General features: G+C 45.4%; 1 protein-coding gene across 1 annotated transcript; it reads right to left on the bottom strand.

The window, feature by feature from the left end:
• Positions 1 to 1688: 1688 nt before the first annotated feature.
• On the bottom strand, positions 1689 to 21399 carry NPEPPS (aminopeptidase puromycin sensitive). The gene is made up of 23 exons (XM_053453143.1): positions 21113 to 21399; positions 15143 to 15227; positions 11845 to 11922; positions 11500 to 11621; positions 11263 to 11370; positions 10692 to 10892; positions 10480 to 10576; positions 10354 to 10387; positions 10013 to 10127; positions 9190 to 9354; positions 8249 to 8353; positions 7695 to 7755; positions 7503 to 7612; positions 7245 to 7308; positions 6804 to 6943; positions 6139 to 6273; positions 5781 to 6000; positions 5416 to 5558; positions 5269 to 5325; positions 4597 to 4704; positions 3817 to 3972; positions 3644 to 3691; positions 1689 to 2774 (listed from the first exon to the last, which is right to left on the bottom strand). Exons 1-23 carry the CDS (start codon positions 21233 to 21235, stop codon positions 2622 to 2624), a joined length of 2628 nt encoding a protein of 875 aa, XP_053309118.1. The 5' UTR covers positions 21236 to 21399; the 3' UTR covers positions 1689 to 2621.
• Positions 21400 to 21410: the final 11 nt, after the last annotated feature.

Below are 21410 nucleotides of genomic sequence, written 5' to 3'. Positions count from 1 at the left end.
GCTCGCCCTCTGTTACCCCACCTTGCCTTCAGGGCTTGTACCTGTTTGTACCGTATGTGAATGGTCACGGTATTCACTAATCTATCTAAATATGTTCTACCGAGAACGATGGTCTTTCCATGCTACAGGGGGGCGGTTACTCCAGCATATCGTCCCCGCGTGATGACCTTTCTCATTTTGCTCCGACTCACAAACTTCATTGGCTTCCAGTGCGACGAGAGTCGCATTCATGGAAGGAATATTGGGGCAGCTTGTGTCACCCTAACATTGTCCAAAATGTGTCATTACCATGAAGCGGGCATACGCAGACATTTTGGACAATGTTATGCTTCCAAATACGTGGGCATGGTTTGGTCAAGACCCTTTTCTATTCCAGCACGACTCTATCCCAGAACACAAAGCAAGGTCCATAAAGACGGTTGGATGACTTTGGAAGAACTTGACCGGCCGCACAGAGCCCTGACCTCAACCCCATCAAACACCTTTGGGATGGACTGAAACAGAGATTGGGGGTCCGGGCATTCCGTCAAACATCCGAGTACTCTGATACGCGTTGGTAGATGCCCACCTGCCACCTTCGTGGTCTGATGATTCTTGCTCCTGATGCATGAGTATAAGGGTTTTCATCAGACCCTTATGTCTCTTGTACAAAAATAAGGGTGCAGCTAATGTGACAAATGCATACGAGGGGTTCTGCAGAATCTCCCCCCCCATGCATTTTCAAGGGAAGAGCCTAAAACTTTAAAGGTACCACTCAGATATAAGCATTAAAGTGCATACAGTGACTGGGGTTTCCCTTTAAGTCTGTATTTACCTGGTATTTTGGTTGTATGTATTTTGTGCAGGTTACAGCGAATGAATGAATGACATCACATTCCTTATGCCAGTATTTGATAAGCAATATTGTGTGCAAGTTCTGTGTTTTTCCATGTTTGGTGAACTGCATACAAATTAAGAACAATAGGAAATGACTTAATGCACCAAAGTTGTCGGCTCTTCCAATCCACCCTGATGCCCGGGTTCTATTTTTCATGTAAGGAACATGGTCCAGTCATTAAGCAGGCATTATCTGAATGATGATGGGGTGGAACATTGCTAGGTATTACTACCATTCTGTTGTACAGATATTAGACAGAATTTCAACATCTATTCACCCGCAGGAAAATTCAAAATTTTAAAGAAACAAGTAAAACGCTCTGCTTGATGTAGAATGTGAAATAACATTCATGCACCTACACGAGTTTAGCAGTGAGTTTAAAAAGCTCCACGAAGCAATCTGGCAAAAGCCCTGTCCACGGAAAGGTAAAGAGAGATGAAGACAAACCAGTAGAAGATGAACAAAAACAACTAAACAGTAAAAGACGAGCAAAGAAAAGACAGGTTAAGGAAGTTTGGTTCAGGAAGCAAAATAAATCCTTGTGCATATTCAGTTTGTGGGCTTCCTGATACCGACCTGACAAACGCATATGAAACACGTGTCCGTTCGAGACTTCATAATCAGATGCTGCACACGTTACAGGGAAAGGAACCAGAGATCATCATGGACACATGGTATAGACCTTTTGCCTCCGCCACCTGATTTCATGCATGCGCACAGACAAATCAGTTGTTCAGTTGAAGAAATGAACCACACGAGAAACACAGTCACATTTTGTTTTTATTAACGTCAACATTTTTTTTTGTTGTCATTTGTAAGTTTTTTTTCCTCATCTTTTAAAACAATAGCACAAAAGAGGACTCAGTTGGGCACGTCTGAGAATTTAGGCCCATGGCCCTGCCACTATGCCGTTAGACTGCACAAACCCAGAATCTGGCTAACCTAGAAAATAATCTGGAACCGGGGGGGGGGGTAAGGAACCTTAAGGACAGCAGGACAGTTTCTGCACGTTTCTTATGAGCGCTGAAGAGGGACAATCAACGGTAAGAATAAGCCCTTCAGAACTATAGAGACCTCGGCTGTGCAAGCCTTTTCAGTACCGTCCAGGCCACCGAGAGGAACATAGTCGTGAGGGAAGGCAGGTTAAGTGCAAGTACACGTATGTGTAAAACCTATGTTGCACCTTTCAACAAGCAGTTAAACATCCGAGCACAATAGGCAGCAAACGGTACAGAGGAAATCACAGAAGGGGAACCCTCTTTAAAACGAACAAAAAAAGAGAGTAAAATAAATCACTGGCTAAACCCAGCCATCCACTTGCGCAAAGCCTTGGCTGAAGCACACACTGTAATGAGCTGTCACGTTACGGCCCTCTTACCTACAGATAACCGTCTGCAATGGAACCAACAAACAGTCCCACGTCGGGGATGCTCTTGGGGAAGTTCCTGCACCCGAGGGCTACCGGGGAGATTCACAGTTAGCAGCTGTACGCTACTTCTATCAATTATATGTACAGATGGTTTGAGTAATTGAATAAAACCCCTAAGGAGATGATGGGGACTGAGCGGGAGCGAATGAGAACAGGGAGACACTTTTTTTTTTTTTTTCCTTTTGTTGCATCTGCTTCCCACAGGGTGCAGGGGGGGGTTAGGGAATTAGGAAGGATGGGTACATAGCCTCCGTTATTGGGGGCGGAAGGTCTAGCCTGTCAGGGCGGTGAGACAGCAGGCGGGGTAGATGTGCATCACACGGTCGATGATGGAGCCCTGCGTTGCCGAAGGTACTCGTGCATGGCGTCGGCGTCGCGTTTCAGCCAGGCCGAGTTTAGCAGTATGTTCTCGCAGCACTGCTGCACCGTACGCTCGGCAGATGGGGCCGGGTGGGCTTCAAAGAAGGTCTGAAGTGCAGAAATCATGTGGTCAGTGAGAGGAAACAAATGGCAGCATCTATATTATTATCACCCCTAACAGAATAGATTTATCCATCTAACACCAATGCTGTAAAACCAAAACAAGCGGATTTTCAGGAGCTCACAACCACAGAAGTGAACTAAAGTCAGACCTTGGCGAAAAAGCACGTACTGAGAGCTCTGGAACCCACTAATAGGCATTGGGTTCTAGGCACACTGACCAGCTGGATAAGGGGAACGTTAAAAAGGACGAACAATGAAGGCCAGTTTTAGAAGTATGGCAAGTAATGCCTTCGTTCTCTAGCAATGGACTTGAGACTTTAATATTCAGTGCAGCCCATTATTAAAAACATTAATGAATGTCTACAAACGTTGCTGTGAGCACGAAGAGGGTCACGCCAGGCCACCTATGCAAATGCATTCAATCTTCCAGACACCTAATTTCTCATGCATCAAAGACACAATCACTATTCATTGTATTAACAGGCAGTAACTTTATATGCAGGAATCGATGGCCTGCTGTTTATTGGAGGCAAAGTGAGATTCAGACTTTAGTGTCATTTAAATTTGTGCACCAAGTGCATAAAATCCTAAACAGCATGAGAAGATCTGTAAGGGCTTTGAGACAAGCTGGGATCGATCAACCGCTTTATGCTTCTGGTTAAACTATTGAGCATATCGTTGATATACAAAGTCCAGTTAGCAGGAAAGTAATATCTCCTACGAAGAATGCTTGATATGAAAAACGTGAGTACAGGAAACGTATTCCGGGATCTACTAAACTGGCACTATTGGCAACAGAATGTGAAAGACCAGGTAATATCATTAAATGCTTGGATTTGGGGTGAAAAAATTACCTTGATTTCTGCAGCCATCTTTTCACTTGCGAAGCCTTCCAGTGAGACCTGTAACGAGACCGAGGGTTACAAACCCCACCAAGGGACTGCCTGATACTGAATTCACAGCATTAGAGTTGCGCTGAAAACCGTTCAATTTTCCGTACAAGGCCAAGACTCTGATCCCCGCGTACCTTTATTAGCCTGGAGATGAGGAATCCTCCTTGGTACCGATTATACAACTCCTGCCAGTTCTCTTTCACAAAGTTCCAGGCAGCTTTCCGGCCGATCTTACTGCCGCCAGCAACCCCTCCAATGACCGAGACCGTGTCCTGGGGACGCACGTCATCCTGCGAGAGGACACAGAAGAAAAATTGTGAATAAACCACCACTTATTAATGGAAACACACAATTCTATGAGCCTGGAAATTGAGTGCCAACAGAAAAAGATCTAACCTACTGAGTTCTACAAAACAGACCCCAATCGTACCGACACTCGAATATATGCTTTATTATCGAAGATTATTTCTATCTTTCTTTTCTGCGGTCCATTGAGCATTTAACAGAAAAACTGTTTTAGTTTTTTTCCTTTGGCATCTGCCCTCATGTTACACAGTTAAGTGTTTGAACCTACAATAAAACAGGGGCATCAACTATCTTTTGTGGCATTGATCAGCTTTATTATTCAAAGCACATCAATCCAAGGCCACTAAGCGTTTACACCCAACGCGTTTCATTCACATAACATTTCATTGTAACTTTGCCAGTAAAGAGAGCTGCGTCATCCACTTTGGGGGCTCAACCCGTCTGCTGGCTCTCTTAGACAGGTCTACCGCTCTGGTGTGCAGACTGAACCCATACCCACGCAAATCCTACTTCCAGGAGAATGAGTAAATCTTTCATTCACCATTCATTCGCATATTATTTAGGAACAAGCCTCACTTAAACATAAATGTCATTCTGCCACTACTCACAGAAAGGGAGAAGGTCAGCACTTTCTGGATTAACTCCTGCGTGGAGATGGCCCCCAGAACCCGTTCAATCCGATTCTTCTCCTCCTGCATGTCAGCTTGCTTGTGGAGCTGAAATCAGAGGAAAACTTTCCTTAACAGACTGTGTGTATCATGCAAAAGTCAGATTATATATTACAGGTCATAGACGGGAAGGGATGGATCAATAATACAGCCAATACCCAACCTTCTAAAACCCTGCGCCAGTGACCCCAGGCATTAGGTTATAGTTTACCCCTTTTTTTTGGCATGCAAATGCATTTATCTGAATGCACTCCTATATACCCCCCCCGCCGCTATTAGCCTGCAATTGAGGCTACTGAAGGTATCTCCCACTAAGCAGCGCCGTCATTCGCCAGCCAGCCAGCTGCAGTGTAGGTTTGTGGGAGATTCCCAGGGGGCCTAATGAGACCCCTAGCACACGTGCCAAAACCGGAACAAAATCAGAGGCATTGGTGCAAACCACAAAAAGCTACTACCAGACTGCAGAAGGCATTACTTTACTGGTGGAAGGGCGGTGTATCCATTTAAATAAAAAATACTAATAATAATAATATAATATAAAGCATTATTAGTTCTTTAAACTTAAAAGAAGCCTAGTCACTAGGCAAAGCACAGCCAATATGGTTCACTAACCTTCAGCATGGTGTCCAAAGTTGTGCTGTCCCCATGCTTCAAAACGGTCACATAAACCTAGACAAGAGACATACGTTAGAGAAGAGACCGAAAAGGCGTACCGAGCCGACAAGCAGACAGACAGACAGACAGACAGAAAGCACTGACTGGACTTCGAAGGTCAGCATTCAATGTGTTCTTTCCCTCTACATGGTCTTTGAACCGTCGTCTGGCTTCTTCAACGGTCGGTTTGTGGCCAGCCTTACCCAGTTTGCCTAAAACCAGTCCTCGGAGCAAAGCATCCAAATGCCCTGGGAAACAACAGCAAAATCAAGCGTCACGAACCGGTGCATCACGTTTCAAGCGCCTGGGCGAAGAGGAGTTTGGGAAGCTGTTAAAACCTTTTACCGTTATCACAAATTAACAATATATGGTTTTTCGTAGGCGTATTGGTGCCAACTGATCTCAAAATATCACTAGAGGAGCAGTACCGGAGCGGAACATGTGTGAGCAGTTTTTAGTTTTTCACCTACCCTCCCCGGGTTTTGGGTCCCAGCCCAGACGTTGTCCAATAGGGGAAAAGACATCGCGGATGAAGCCCTGGATCTCATCATAGAATTCTGTGTGGGAGAGCAAAGTGGACAGTACCCCCAGGTTGCTGCTTAAGTCGTTCCATACAGTGTAATTGGGTTCATTTACAAAGGCTTCCATGACTTTCAACACCTCGACCGTGCTTATCATCCCTGCACGGGCCTGACAGGAAAATGAATGGGTATGAAACACAGCAAGCACAGAAAGGATTTGCCACCACTGGCAGTAAAGATGTACTATAAAGCCAGCCAAACAACATAATAATCAAGATGTAACCCCCTGAGGGAACTCAAGACTCACTAATGAAAACAGATCGTTCTGCAATCCCAGTCTGTCCACCGGCGGCAAGGAGAGGTCTCTGATGCCAGGCAATAGGCTATCGAGCATGGCGGGGCTGTACTGGGTACGATAAAAACCCACCGTTCCAGGGTTAATCTAGAAAGGAGGAAGATTAAAATGCCTCAGAAACACCTGTGCACCACGTAAACATGTTGTTGTATACAGTAATATAGTGTAGAACTAAACAAAAGTGGGTTTTATTTCATATTGCTCAAATAGACTCCGTTTATCGGTGGACATGGAGGCTGTGGTAGGCAGTCATGCAATATCCGGGTGACATTTCCCACACAAGCACTTTAGACCGAGCTAATGGTTTATGGAAATGCTAATCAAGTCCTGCACTCCATAGACTTTCATTAACCAAAGGGTCCCGCTGAGTAATTCAAACAGAGCATTCTATTGTTTACCACAGGGCAATATTATAAGGACTTGGCTCGTATGGCAGAAACTAGAAAACATACAGATGTCAAAAACATATATAAAAGGTAATAACAGAAAACCAAACTTTACATTATGGTGGCACTGAAGATGGACCTTGGTGGAACTCTTATCTAGCAACAGATGCCTCCTTTTGAACATTTTCTCCTTTATATTCATCTACTTATAGTTCAGTATTTCAAGCTTACCTTTACCCACTGATCTGGTTTCATACCATTCAGCGAAACAGTCATCTCTTGCTTGTCCATCAGAATCTTTAATTTGGAAGAGGACGGTGCTTCACTGGTGCAGATGTTGATCGGTACCATCCACTGTGGACACTCCTCACCTGAGCGAGGGCAATAGGAGGATGTTATATGGAGAGAGGGGCAGCAGGCTGACCCGCCAACCTATCGTCGGAAGAAGTAAACAAAGGAGATAAGAGAAATAGATAGAAAGGAGAGACGGGTAGGGTGGAGCAGCTCAGGTAGAGCAGAAGAAAGGAAGACACCAAAAAGTATTACACAAAATGGATGCAGTGATTCGAGGGCAAACTGAGCCCTGTAAATACACTGCAGCCAAAGTGTAATCAAATTCAGATGGGGCCTTAATCATCCATATCCCCTCACAAATAGACTGGCTGCCCTTACCATGATGTGGTCCACTAGCACAAAACTTCTTCTGAGACAGTTTGAGGATCCTTGAATCTTCATTCTGTAAGAGTAGAGTTGATCCAGAGGCAATGAAACAAACCTTTCCTACCAGTGACCCTCAAAGCGCCTTTCAGGTCACGAGGTAGGACAATGAACATATTAGACTTACAACGCTGCCAATATCCTGCAAGACAGAGCTACATATGGAAGATGAGGGTATTTCATGCAATTCTCAGTGTCTCGGCATCCAGTTACCTGCTCGGAATCCACGTAGATAAGCGGGAAGCCCATCTGCTTGGTCCAGGTGCTCATCACAGCAGCAATTGGTTTCCCACTGGCCTGTTCTAGAGACTCCCAGAGGTCCTCTGCATCAAAACGAGTGCCGTCAATTTACACGGAAGAATTAGGACTCGAGCACCAGAGTGGCCGGGTCTCTAACATACGTACCCGTGGAAGCGTTCTTCTCTTGGAATTTGGTGAGGTACTGATTCATGCCTTTGCGAAAATCCTGGAGAAAAATACACAAATGATTAAAGGAATTGAGAACAAACGTCTTCAATGCGCTGAACGATAGAGAACTCTTTACTTATGTGTCCCCTTTTATTATGAGGGGACACAAAATCCCCAGGAAACCTTCCATCCCCTAGCTTTGGGGTGCTATATGTCTCAGTTTAGGTTTCAAGACCTTTTTTATTCTTTAATAAAATATTTAACTGAATGCTATGTATTTTTGAATATTGACTTTTAGGGTTACCCCCTTATCAGTTATCCCTGAAAGGATTTGTATTTTTTATCGTTTTCCACTCTTTTCCAGTGGAAAAACAAACTTGTTACCCTTCCCTGAATTTCTCTTTGTATTATGTTAGGATCTCTTCCCTTAGAAAAGTTGAACTATATTGCCCTTAGCTATACATTATGTATCAATCCACCTAATTAATGTTTAAGAAGACAGCTCCAAAAACCCTGCCAAAAAGCTCGCCCGCGTACCAGATACTACTTACGTCGTCACCAATGTAGTCGTGCAACATGCGGATCACCGAGGCTCCTTTGCTGTAGGAAATGGCATCAAAGATCTCATCCACTTCGGAGGGGTGTCCCACATTCACCTGTAGAAGAAGCAAAAGGTTAATCAAGGTAAACGTCTGATGATCAGCAACGCGTTTGCTGCGATATATATTTCTGTTATATGTTGGTTTAAAGATTTGGGGTGCTCTGCAGTTGAATTCTATAATTCCATCGCTTTTTAGGCATGAGGCTGCTTTTAAATTTTTCAGATGAATAATTCCCATAGGTGACATCTCAGTCGCTTCCACCAAGTGTCATGGAATACACAGGATTTCCCATGAAACCTAAACAAAGACTGGACCAGAACCTTTTGCATATAGGTGTAAGATCGGGGGCATTTTAAATGCACAGCACCCCTTTAAGAGGAGTTAAACTGCACAGCTACTTTCCTGCTTACTAAAAGGCTTTCAAAGGCAGCTTCACCCGTTTGATGCATCTCCCCTACATGGAGAACCGGAGTGATTGATCTTCTTCCAGTTCTCTATCAGAGGCCGAGCCATGCGTACCGGCCAAGGCTGATAAGGCCTTTTTCCAACAATGCCGGCATGGAGCCAGGAGTTAGCAGAATCCATAAATGTTGATGAGGGAGTTTAGTATTCTGGTACATGCGTGAAGAACGTCTCTAGGGTGACTGCTGGGTTTTTCTGCAGAATCTAGTAATTCAAGACTGGACTTTTATTATTGATTGATTTATAATAGCGCCATCATGTTTTGCTATTCTAAATAAAAATGCACGCTTTCAATGTGGACTGCAATGTCTATGCTGGTGGTTGTGATGCCATCAAAGGAAAAGAAGGGGTAACAAAAAAAAGAGACATTACGTTAACAAGCAAATTAGAACCGGTACATCAGGTGAGCCGGTGCCGGGGTAACTTACCTCAATGGGGTGGCTGTTTTCCAGTGCATCCAGTTCTTGAGCCCGTGTATAGTCTGCAAACACAAACTGCGTCCAGATATCGTACTCTGGGAAGCAGTGGTCCACACAGAGGTACTCTATCCAGGAAGCAAAGCCTTCATTTAACCACAAATGGGTCCACCATTCCTACAAGAAGTGCAAGAGGCAGATGTTCGGGCACACAGATCGCAAACGCATCATCACGTAACAGTTTCCAACTCAATACTTTATCCGCGTCGTCCGCTTTTATCGGCAGCTTCAGGATCGCTGAAGTTTGCAATAATTGGGAATAAAAAGAAACTAAAGCTGAAGGGTTTGGAAAATGTTTGGATACGATGCCATTTTACTGCACGTCAACCGCCCAGACCCCTGGCATCCTGATAGAGGAGAGCTTGATGTATATAGCCCAGCGCTGGGATTTAATATATACTGCCTCGCTTCCACAGAGCTACGGAAAGTGAGTGCACTCAATTTGTTTTAATAAACATTTTACACTACTGGACGTCTCGGTTCCTGGGGTCCACTCTGTGAGCACCTTTTAGCGTAGAAGCCTGCCATGGGTTAAATATTTACCGATGCTCAATCACATATATACCTTACACACTAGAGAGTGTAATTGATGTTCTCACTTAGTGGAGCAGCACCCTCAGAACTTTTTGGTGCCCACTTGACACGCGTGGCACGTAGAGCGACGCAGGAATTTTATGTAGAGTTACCAGTAAGGAAAGCAGTAATATGTTTGGTTTTTTTAATGTGACCGTATTTTATCTATTATGGGTTTGGATCTCCCAAAGCATAAACGTACCATAGTGACCAGGTTCCCAAACCACTGGTGCGCCAGCTCATGTCCCACAACTAGAGCTACCCACTGGCGGGAAGAAGAGCAGGAATCCTTGGGGTCAATGAGAAGAGCGGTCTCCCTGCAATTATAGAAAAAACATATTCGTTAACAAGCTGACGGAGCGAGGCTCAGGGCCGTATGCCTGGAGCCCATATGCATTCCATCCAACTTTATAGCTCTATGTACTTATACATGATCCTCAAGTCAGCACCAACAAGGCTGACGCTTCTCATCATTCCCCTGCCTCACCTGTACGACTCAATGGCCTATAAAAGCTCACACGGAGAAGGAGAAAGCAAACCCACCTGTAGGTTACCAGGCCCCAGTTTTCCATGGCTCCTGTGAAAGATAACAGACATTGTATAAGGAAGGGAGGCAGACCCTACGGAGGGAATCACCTGCACACAGAAGGCCATCGTCGGGAACATTACCAGCTGCAAAGTCTGCAATAGTGATGAGGTCGATCTTGGGGAGAGGGTAGGGCACATTGAAGTAATCCTTGTAGAAAGGTAGAGTTTTAGCAGCGACCTACATACGGAAAAAAAAGTTACAACTTAGACCGAGTATAGAGTACTGTGTGCTTGCTAAAGGAGTCTCGGTAAACAGCTACCTGCCTGGCAGATGTATATAAAAGGCAAGTTACCTCCAAAGCGAACTTTCCCTGCTCAGCCTTCCCAACCGGAGTGTAAACACGGATTAGGATCCCATCCGACGACCGCGTCTCCACAAAGTCATACTCGCCAACCACAAAGGCAACGAGGTACGTGGACATGACCGGCGTTCGGGCGAACTTCACTTCCACCATGCTCTCATCATCTGGGTACGGCTTCCGCTCAATCACATTCTTATTTCAAAAAAGGAGGACAGAGGCGGTTAACAATGGTTTACGTTTTAGACACAAAGAATGTCTAAAATAGGGGATGCTGGGGGCTAGCGTCTGCGACTATTGATTTCAATGAGCACCTTCCTGCCACTCATTGGCTGCTTGAAGCAGCCAATCACTGACGAGAACAGTCAGTCCTTTATGCCTCTCCATTGTGAAAGAATGCATATGGAAGTGCTGACAGGTGTCAGGGACGTTACACCGTCTTTAAATGTCTTAATAAGAGAGATACACATGGAAGACGGCTTCTCCAGCTAGGTTTTCATTGTTGCGGTTAGTGCCGCCAAAACTAATTTACCGGCAACACTCAATATTACACTCAAGCGCATACCATGTTGGACAAAGCAACTCTGTCCTTGGGGACAATTAGCGTGATATCAAAGGTGGCCTTGATGGCGGGTTCATCCCAACAAGGGAAAGCTCTCCGTGCATCGGTAGCCTGCGATGAGAAATACGTTACTTGCTTGCGGTACATTTTAAAAGCGCAATGATCGCCCCGCACGCCATGTACCGGACAATCGAGTGAAAAGCCAGAACCTCGTCCTTCCCGCAACGGCGATTTCCTTACCTCAAACTGAGTGACTGCTGCGTAATGCACCTCCCCGGAGGCCGTGGAGTATTTACTGCGATAGAAACCCTTCATCTTATCGTTCAGCTCCCCGACAAAATCGATTTTCAACATTCCAGAACCTGTCACACAAAACAGCGAGACGATCAGAGGAAACTACAACGGGAGAAGCTTGAGTTTTCACAATAAACACAATCGTGCTCGATTCACTTGGGCGAGAGGAGAAATGATAGAGCGAACCAAAAAGTTATACGGCAGTCAGACCCGAAAAACGTCCTATTCACGTTAACGGATTCCGAAATTCTGTATCATGACACGGAGATTAAAAAGAACCTCAGAGCTCACCTTTCTGTAGAGTGCTTGGGAAGGACAGGGTTACCTTCTCATCTTCATTCTGGTAGTTGAACCCCGTGGCATGGATTTCTATAATCAGAAGATAAGATTGTAATTAAAAGGTGTGCAGAAAGAGTCATTACTCGTCTTATAGAACACCTGCCGGACGTCTAGCCAAGACTACCCAAGCTGCGTTATACATCCAATTAAATAAGAACGTAGACAATTGTTTGTGCAAGTGCTAAGCGTGACTGGGTACAGAGGCTGGGTGTCTGCGGTCCAAGTTCAGGATGCGCTGAGAAATAAAACCAGTGTTTAGAGTCAATTACAGAGTGGGGGCCACCAGCATTACTGAACGTGCCGCTTGCTAAAAACGCCGTCTCTCTGCTAGCCGTAGACAGCGCTGGCAGCGAGGACCATGCTGACCTCATACCTGGCACAGGAGGAGACACGCGAGACCGGTGTCAGCAAAAGCAGACAGACGTCCCGGTGAAACACAAGGGGGGCTGTCTCGGAATGATTATATTGTCAGCGAGATGAGTGCGGTTCCAACCGGGTATAACCCATCACCTGATGTCAAGTAGATATTTCTGCAGTTATATATACAGCGAAAGAAACAAATAATTTGATATTTTGAAGGGGGTCAAATCATTATTTCACTGAGTAAAATGCAAATCAGTTTATGTCTCATTTGAAATGCGTTATTCTGGATTTTTTTGTTATTCTGTCTCTCACCGTTCAGATAAAATAAAAAATAAAATATAAAATTATAACTGATGATGTCTTTTTTTTCAGTGGGAAAACGTACAAAATCAGCAGGGGGGCTCAAATAATTTTTCCTTCACTGTATATATTGTTCGTAAAAAACGCTACAAGTGGAATTTGACATTTTTTTGTTGAATCTGTACAATGTGGTTATCACGTCCGACATTGTGCGATAAAATGGCTGTATCGTACAGCAGAGGGACTTTTATTCCCCAGAATTGGGCAAGAAGGACTTTTCTTTTCTGCAAGTCGGGTCCCCATAACAAGCCTTTATTCTCTAAAACGCGGGCCGCACTTCCTTTCCTGTTCCTGAAACGCTTGTCTGTAGTTTGTATTTTTACGGCACATGTAATTTCTTCTATTTTCGGTTGACATCCCCCTCCATGTGCCAGCAGCCTGTCTCTATGCTAGATACGGTAGATCGCTAATCCCTGCGCGCTGGGGATTAACAGACCGCTGCTGGGAACGCGAAAGATCATAGTTCAGGGGGGACGGTTTAACGCGGCGCACACTGTGCTCAGAAACCTCTCAACGCGGACACCCTGCAGATTCCATCAAAACGAATGTTAGTAATGATCGTTTTCACAACACAAGCTTTCATATTTTATTATATATATGATAAAAACCGTCCCGTTCCCGTAATATTTATTAGTTCAGTCTCAAAAAAGGAAAGGGAAAAAAACAAAGTACAGAGCTGCCGCCCGCATGCCGGGAACACGGCCCTCCTGACTGGAATTGGCCCCGGTATTGTAAATGTGGCAGCGGTATAGTTCTTAACATAGAGTTACGATGGAGTAATGAGCTATAAAAATATCCTTGGCAGCGCGAGGCTGAGGGCCGAGCAGGGCCAGCGCGGGCTTTAGCCCAACACCTAGCTTGGCCCAGCTCCTCATAACAGCAGCTCGAGTCAGGGGAGTCACTGAAGCACTTCCTTTCTTTCCATAATTGGTTCCAAGAAGGGGCATCTTCTGAGTGTTATTGGCTCGCCGTGTGCATGGGTCAGAGCCCATTTCCCATCCCGTCATGACTGACAAAAGTTCTATGGAGCGAAAAATCTAAGCAGGATTGAGGCAGAAAGTGAGAAATCCATAGAGATAAATTTAAGGTGGGACAAAAATGAAGGAAAAATGATGAGCCATGTCTGCTTCGTTCGTTACTCCAGCCCCGACAGCGTTATCTGGAAACGAGTTCTGCTGCTGCCGGCATAAGGCAATCAAAGGATGGTTCAAAGCTCTACAGAGCGGGTGTCTGGCGGGGCCGGGGTCGGCACAGCTGCCAAGCCAGTTTAACGCACTGGAAATTACAAGCCGACGGGTCCAAATAACTTGGCAGCAAAGCAACAGGATAAGAGATCATTTCTGCAAGCCTGGACCTGCGAGGGGATGGAGATTCGCTGCAACGAACACAAGGGAGGGCTGTTCCCAGAACACACGACGTGCTAGAGGCAGCCTGTTACATCAGCACAGAAAGGACTACTCCACGCGGGGCAGCAGTAAAGGCCCTCTCCTGAGATGGAGCGCAGGGATTAGGGTGTAGAGCCTGACGGTTGCCACAGCAGCAGCGACCAGGAAAATTCAGACTCCCCAGTCATTACATTTATTCATATAGTGCCAGCAGTTTCTGTAGCGCTGTAGCAGGAGTAGTACGGAAAGTACAGGGCCACCGTGAAAGATCGTATCCTATGAAATAACGACATATGGACTTGTAGCAGGCTCATCTAACCGCAGTTACTTTTTCATCTCCAGAACACAAATGTGGGCAAGAGGGGAAAATCTGGAGGGCATCCTCCACCCCGCCGGGTGCACACGCTAAGAAAGAACACGCGAAACTGAGTGTCCATCGCTTCCTCCCCCACACGCTAACAATGTAAATCCAGCTTAGCCCTGCTCTCTGGCCCGGGCAGAAATCTCCATTAGACCCATTTGTCGTCTTAATTACTAATGGCTTTTAAATTACACTCAAAAATAATTGTTCTCGGCAAACAGAGATAAGAATAACAGAAATCCGTGCGTATAAAGATACACGGGAGAATAAAAGAGATGGAAGTACGCAGGGGCAGCCGTGGGAGATGGAAATACACGTTAGGGAAGGACGATGAGGGTCCTACGGAATATTCTAGAAATGTGTATTCATACCTACATTAGCAGGTGAGGCGAATGGGGGTAGGACTTTCGTATGTAAGCTTAGCGTTTGGTCAATGAAGGAAAGCGTTCACCGTCGATCAGGAGCCCCCATTACAATCGTCTCATAAGACGTTTCAATGATTTATTCCATGATCATTATCCCTGTGCTATCTTCAGCTGTCAGTTCCCCGGGAAGAGCGTATACACCGGCCACACCGGCCTTTTATATCATAAGCACACAACATCAGAACAGTAAAGTAAGCAGGTTTACCCCCACAGACAAAAAACGTTTTGTATTTCTTAATGCTTAAGGCGCCAACATTTAGGAAAAAAGGTTCACAAGAAGCCATTTCCCATCTTATTTTGAGTATCCCGGACGGCCACTGACCCGGCCCACCGCTGGAGTCATTGTCCATTCTCACCTTCATCACCCTCTGGAGCATAGGAAGCGGTAATAATGTCAATGTCTGCGCAGTTCATCACAATCTGGTTGGTGGCATTTGTCACCTAAAATGCACAAAAACAAAGAAGATGGTTAGTTGCATAGATTTACTTTTTTGTGAACCTGCCTTTATGTAGAAAGATCCTACACGTCTAAGCAGCGGCCCCACGAGTTAAGCCAGTATCTCCGTACATTCAGCCGGTCACCAAGGACCACTGTATTTTTTCACACCGATAACGTGATTTGCAAAGTTTTTAAAACCTTCTGACTTTTCCCCCCAAACGATACAACCACGCACATTGTGGAACATGTATAGAAAACATTTTGTAGCACTGACACCCAATGAAGATCCACCATTAGATGGACTTGCATAAACGTATAAACTTTGTAACAACAGAAGACTAAGTCTAGGCTTGGTAGCCCCCCCTGCCACATTACAGGGAGCCGTGGCGCGGTGATAATCCGGCAGCGGGGTGAGAATGGCTGGCGGCGCGGTGAGAATGGCTGGCGGCGCGCTGAGAATGGCTGGTGGCGCGGTGAGAATGGCTGGCGGCGCTGCCCCGGTGCTGATAATACAACGGCTCACTTTAGGATGCGGTCGTAAAACTTCCTCCGGGCACAAGACACATGAAAGCATGTTGTATGTGCTACAGCGTCACGTGAACAGCCAACTATTTCCAACTCGCATATCTTGTTTTTTTGTTTGGCTACAATATATACTGAAGGTGCAAACAAAAAGCAGGAGGCTGACAAATATTTGAAGTACTGATGAGCAATTTTATGAATGGCAAACGCCAGTTAGGGCGACTGCTTCGTTTACTCTTCGGACTCTATTGCTAAACTTCTGCTCCACGGTTACAACTCAGTTATCGCGTAGTCGCGGTCCTTATCTTATCCTTCTCCAGGTAGTGTGTGCTGCCGTTTGGTTGATCCGTACACAGGCGTCCACCAGCTGTGTATGACGACTTGTAATATATTTTAAATCTTAAAAGTAGTATATATATATATATTTTTTTTATTATTATTATTATTATTTATTTATTTTTTATTATTTTTTTTTATTTTTACAAAAAGTCAGCTAACGCAGTTGAGATCCTCCCTCCAGTTTAATCAGTTTCAGAGCTGTCATATTCTTGGGGGGGAAATATTCTTGGTATGTAAACCACACGTATGTACTCCACCTACAGGAAAGCACATCCCCGCTGAACAGCGTTCACAAACCATCGACCAAACACAACCAGGTCCGCTCCGGGAAAAATCCGCCACAGACAACGGCACAATTCATGGCGGAGTGAGAGATATGTAAAATGTATGATACGTGTAGCAGGGAACGCGGGGTATAAAGGGGCAACCGGAGGAAAGGGAGACCAACAGCCAGACCGTGCTGGAGAAGAAGGGGTAATTAATGTCAATGACGTGACCAGTCAATATGACCAATGAACTTTAACGGAGATCGCGAGCCAGGCCTTCTCATCCAACATCAGTTCCGGACCTTATAAATGGGCTGAACGAATGGATGAATGGGCAGAAATTCACACAGAAACAGTCCAAATATAAAGCCCAACTTCATATAAATGTCTATGCATCTACAACGCAATGCCAGAAAATTCCTTGGTGTAACGGACAGGCGTCCCAATACTTTTGTCCATATAGTGTATTGGTCTCACAATGGATGCCATAGAAACACAGACTTTGACAGCATATAAAACCCGTTGGCCCATCCACGCCTATCCCACGCCTATCCCACGCCTATCCCACGCCTATCCCACGCCTATCCCACGCCTATCCCACGCATGTCTAAATTCCCAATACGTTCAATAAGTTACACTGATTGTAAAAGGTGTCCGATTCGCACAACATCTGTAATATAATTGATGCCAAGAGACAGAACTAGGATTTGTTTCTTGCGATAAACACCATCTAGGCGTTATAAACCTGCTTCAGACCAACCGCGAGTGAGCTTTAGCCGCGATGAGGGCGACTCGGTCAGGGCGAAGGTTGCACGGAGATTAAAGGTTTAAACGGCAGCCAAGTAGAAAAGACGAGAGACTCTGTAGTGATAACCAATCGCACAAGGAACGTGCACCTTGTAACAGAAACGAAGGGGCAAAAATAAACGAGCGAACAACTAGAAGACTTCCCGGTTACTCGTTCTTACACAAAATCCTCAGATATCACCAAAAAAAATATATATTTCAAGGCAGGTTTTTCATAGAATATTAAGAATTCTTATCCTTACAGACAATCAAGATGCCGAATAAGTCTTTGTTAATTAAAAAGGAAATATACATTTTCTTTAACCCTTAAAGGACTCTCAAGTTTTGTTTTTTTAAGACTTTCTTCAGGTGTTATTTCTCATTTAGTGAAATTACTCAAATTATTTGTTTTTTGGAACCAAAAGGGTTTTTAAACAATATTCAAAACCATCATACAACTCAACCGAGAATGGGCGGCCGTTTCATGCCCTACGGGGCTTCCTGCTGACAATCAGTCTGATCCAAGGGCAGTCCAGAAATGAAATGCAGGCAACGTTCCTCAGCGAAGGAACCGATGACCCAAGACGTACAGTTTAACCTTCATCCGCCTCACAAGTGCAGTTGGTATCTTTCTAGCACAAGTGAAAAAGGAGATCTAGGACTGGACTCCCCTTTACACTTGGGGTGGATCCCAAAAGATCCTTGAAGGCCGAGATGACAAAAAGGATCAAATTAAACTCGTAGCATTAAAATAGAAAGAAAGAATGCAGTGTAACTTCGCTTACGCGTCATCAGCACAGACAGCGAGCGGGGGGGGGGGATTAGGGGGGGATACTTTGCAGAACCCACCTGCCAGGTTGGAATGCAATGGGAAGGAGACCCACGCAGCGCACTCGGCCAGACCCCCGACAGAGCGCGTTCATTCAATTATCTGCTGAGTTCAGTGGAACGCAATTCCAAAAAAAACAAGCCTAGAGCCTCATAAAGTGAGAATGAAAACAAAAACAGCATAACATTTAGCTCGAGTCAGTAGGTATTTTAAAAGGACCCTCCGATGTCCCGTACAGCGCTACCGCCGTAAGTTCTGTCAACACAAGTAAAATATGCAGCTTCCCCCTGAGCCCCGAGCCCTGTATACCAGTAAGAGGAGAAAGAATTCCTAGTATTTCACTGGGGGGGGGGTAGCGATACAGCTGGTTGGACAACCCAAAAGCCTTTAAAAGTTTTATAACAGACCTGTCATCCACACACACACACATACACACGCACGCACGCACACACATACATACGCACACATGGACAACACGGCATATAGAGGCTCATACCACAAAAAAGTTGCATAAGGAACGCAGCTTAGAGAAGTCCACGTATACATTTTATATTTCTATAGGTTCCTGGTAACGCCACGGCAGTTGAAATGTATGAGGCTGGGCTTTAGGCTCAGCCAGGAGTTTATGGCCCGTGCGTCAGCGGGGAGACTCAAAGGATCTAAAGTCTTGGGTGGTGAAGAAGCCTGGGCCATTCTAATGATGCAGGGATGGCCCACAGCCAGGGTGTCCAGCCAGTCACCAACGCTAAGAAGCCACCGGAAAAACACCAGCCGTAAGGCAAAGGGATCAAGCGATAAATCATTTGTTTCTTATCTAGAATTTCCCCAGAGCCCACCACGAACTGCAAGGCAAACATGTAAAGGCCTGCATCGTGAAATGCGGCAATACAGAAAATCACGTTCATAAATGGATACAATTCGGCGGCACAAAACCCCATTCACAATATCCCCAATATTCCGAATCCCAGAGCGGAGAGTCACACGGGTGCCGTCTTTGTGACCAATATTTCAATATATTATATTATATACACACACACACACACACACACACACTGGTGCCTGTATGGGGAACCCGGCCGGACCCTGGTTACATCAGAACATTTGTTAGATGCTTGGATGACAGCCACCGGTCACCTCTAGAGGGACTGCAAAAACCGACAGCTGTGAACAGCAATACAGTCACACAGTGTGAAAAGTACGCTTATCGTCCACACAACCGAACAAACGTCACCCTACAGACGATTAAATGACATTCCTGTGACGCTCAACTATAACCGTCCGTGGCTCTGAGACGACACTGAATAAATCTAGCAAAATAAGTTTCGTAATACCAGCGATGTCAACGTTTGTGTCACATAAACCCCGTCTTCACAGAGCAGACGAAAGATCTCAAAGAACTCTAATAAGCGTAACGAGGTCTCAAAGGGAAGAACCACCTGTCTGAGTAAGAGAGAACGCACCTGCCAGGCTGGGCACAACGTGACAAAAGGCAGCTGTTCGGGGCGCCCCGCCAACACAAATGACAAATGACATCATCACATCCCATACCAGCAAACGAGATATCGCCGATCAGCCCCTGCGCTGCTAATCTAGTAACTCCAACTCTAACCGCTGGGGTAGGCATAATGCTATCCTGAATCTAAGACGAGATCAAGAACAACGCAAGGTATAAAAAACAGGCGGAAGGAACAGGCGGAAGCGATGGGCCAAAGCTGCCGTCAAATTCTATGGGTCTGTTTCTTTGGGGCAAATGAAACTCTTTACACAATACGGGCTTTATTTCAGGATTATCATAATCCATAATCATAGTTACTGTTAATTAATGAGGTTTTCAGTGTTTAACCCCTAAATTTTCCATCTGACCATCTCTGGTCAAACAATATTTAACAGTTAGGTAACACTATGCATCCTATAGTATATATATATATAAAAATATAATGTGACAATGTACGCGTTGAACCTGTGACTACACTCTATTACAGTGCGGAATGGGGTGTATTTACAGTGATATCACCGCACACTGCCCTACAGACAAGCCTACAACCGCCGTCACATGACACAAAGAATGATGGATTTCTCAGGCACACCTTTAGCTCCAATATACCTGTAATTATGTTGCGAAGTCAACGTACATCATATCTTTCAGAAAGTACATCTGATTCAGCCAAAACACAATTCTTCCAGGACAAATTTTCCCGGTTTAAACAAAAATCTAACGTCTTAACCATAGAATAATAAATGCGGCTACGTATTTCTGTAAAATGTCGCAATTATTTTTGGTAGGTTTAAAACAAAAAAAAAAAAAATTATGAAGTTGAGAACAATGAGGAGAGATCTGCTGGTCATACGCGATGACAGGCAGAGATCACTGTACGAGGTTCACACGACGATGTCTGTACAGGAGAAGGGAGAGGTGAACGAGACACCAAACCATGTGCAGGTCTGCTGATCGGAGCGACTCCAACCCTGTGATCAGCACATACGCAACGGCGCGTCTAGAGAACCCTCGCCCGGCCAGACGTTACAGCGAGCCGTAACCAACCCCTCTCACCTGCAGAGCTTTGCGCCATTAACCCTCGGCATCCCCCGCCGCACACAGGCTGTTCTGCTGCAATGACATGTGCAATGACACGCATGCATCACGGACAACTCACTTCCCAACTTTACACGCATCCCTCCCGGCATAAAATACACTCATTTCCCATTAAAAAAATAGACGCCTAAAACTTATCCGATCACATAGAACGCTGACAGCGATATAGATCTGCAGACACACGGGATCCGCTGAATGCAAATAACACGCCAATCCGGGACGCACATCTAGATTATATGCGTATATACATACACACTAATTATAATATACATATATACCGGTATATATATATATATATGTATAAACCCTGCATAATACGGACCGCAGCTATAGACGATGTATCCAGACATGTTCATACATTTGGTTCCCTTAGGGGATGATGAGCAGATCGGTATATAAGGAAGGTATATATGTGCAGACATTACATATATCAGAAGTTACCATTAATCTACTCCCCCCCCCCACCCAGGGGTTTTCTCCCCCCCCCCTCCCAAAGGGCAGGTTCCCCACCGCCCGCAGCTCTGCAGGATCCCTCTCATCTACTCCGGATACCTCCACGGCGGCCTCCAGCTTCCCCTCAAAGGTGAAATCTATGAGGTCGGGCTTCAGGCACAGTCCATAGTTGATGGGCCGCACGTCAGCGGGAAGCCGCTCGAATGGTCTACGGTCCGGCATGGTGGAGGAGGGTAGCCCGGGGCTGCGCGGCCTGTCACAACGAAACGAAAAATTACTCCGGAACACAGATCTGGCAGGTAGGCGCAAGCGAACACCACCGAAACACCCAGCGGGTACCGATTGACTGACTGGGGGCGGTGCCGTATCACGTCAACGCGTCAACCGTATCCCAGCC

Source organism: Spea bombifrons, chromosome 13 (assembly GCF_027358695.1).
Source record: "Spea bombifrons isolate aSpeBom1 chromosome 13, aSpeBom1.2.pri, whole genome shotgun sequence".
Lineage (NCBI taxonomy): Eukaryota > Metazoa > Chordata > Amphibia > Anura > Pelobatidae > Spea > Spea bombifrons.
Note: the sequence above shows the minus strand (reverse complement) of the source record. Positions and strands in the feature narration are given on the sequence as shown.

Coding starts and splice junctions, on each gene's coding strand:
- NPEPPS (XM_053453143.1), bottom strand. CDS start 21,235: ATGCCGGACCGTAGACCATTCGAGCGGCTTCCCGCTGACGTGCGGCCC. Junction 11,923..15,142: donor TGCTCCAGAGGGTGATGAAG/GTGAGAATGGAC, acceptor TTCTGATTATAG/AAATCCATGCCACGGGGTTC. Junction 11,622..11,844: donor CCCAAGCACTCTACAGAAAG/GTGAGCTCTGAG, acceptor TTTGTGTGACAG/GTTCTGGAATGTTGAAAATC.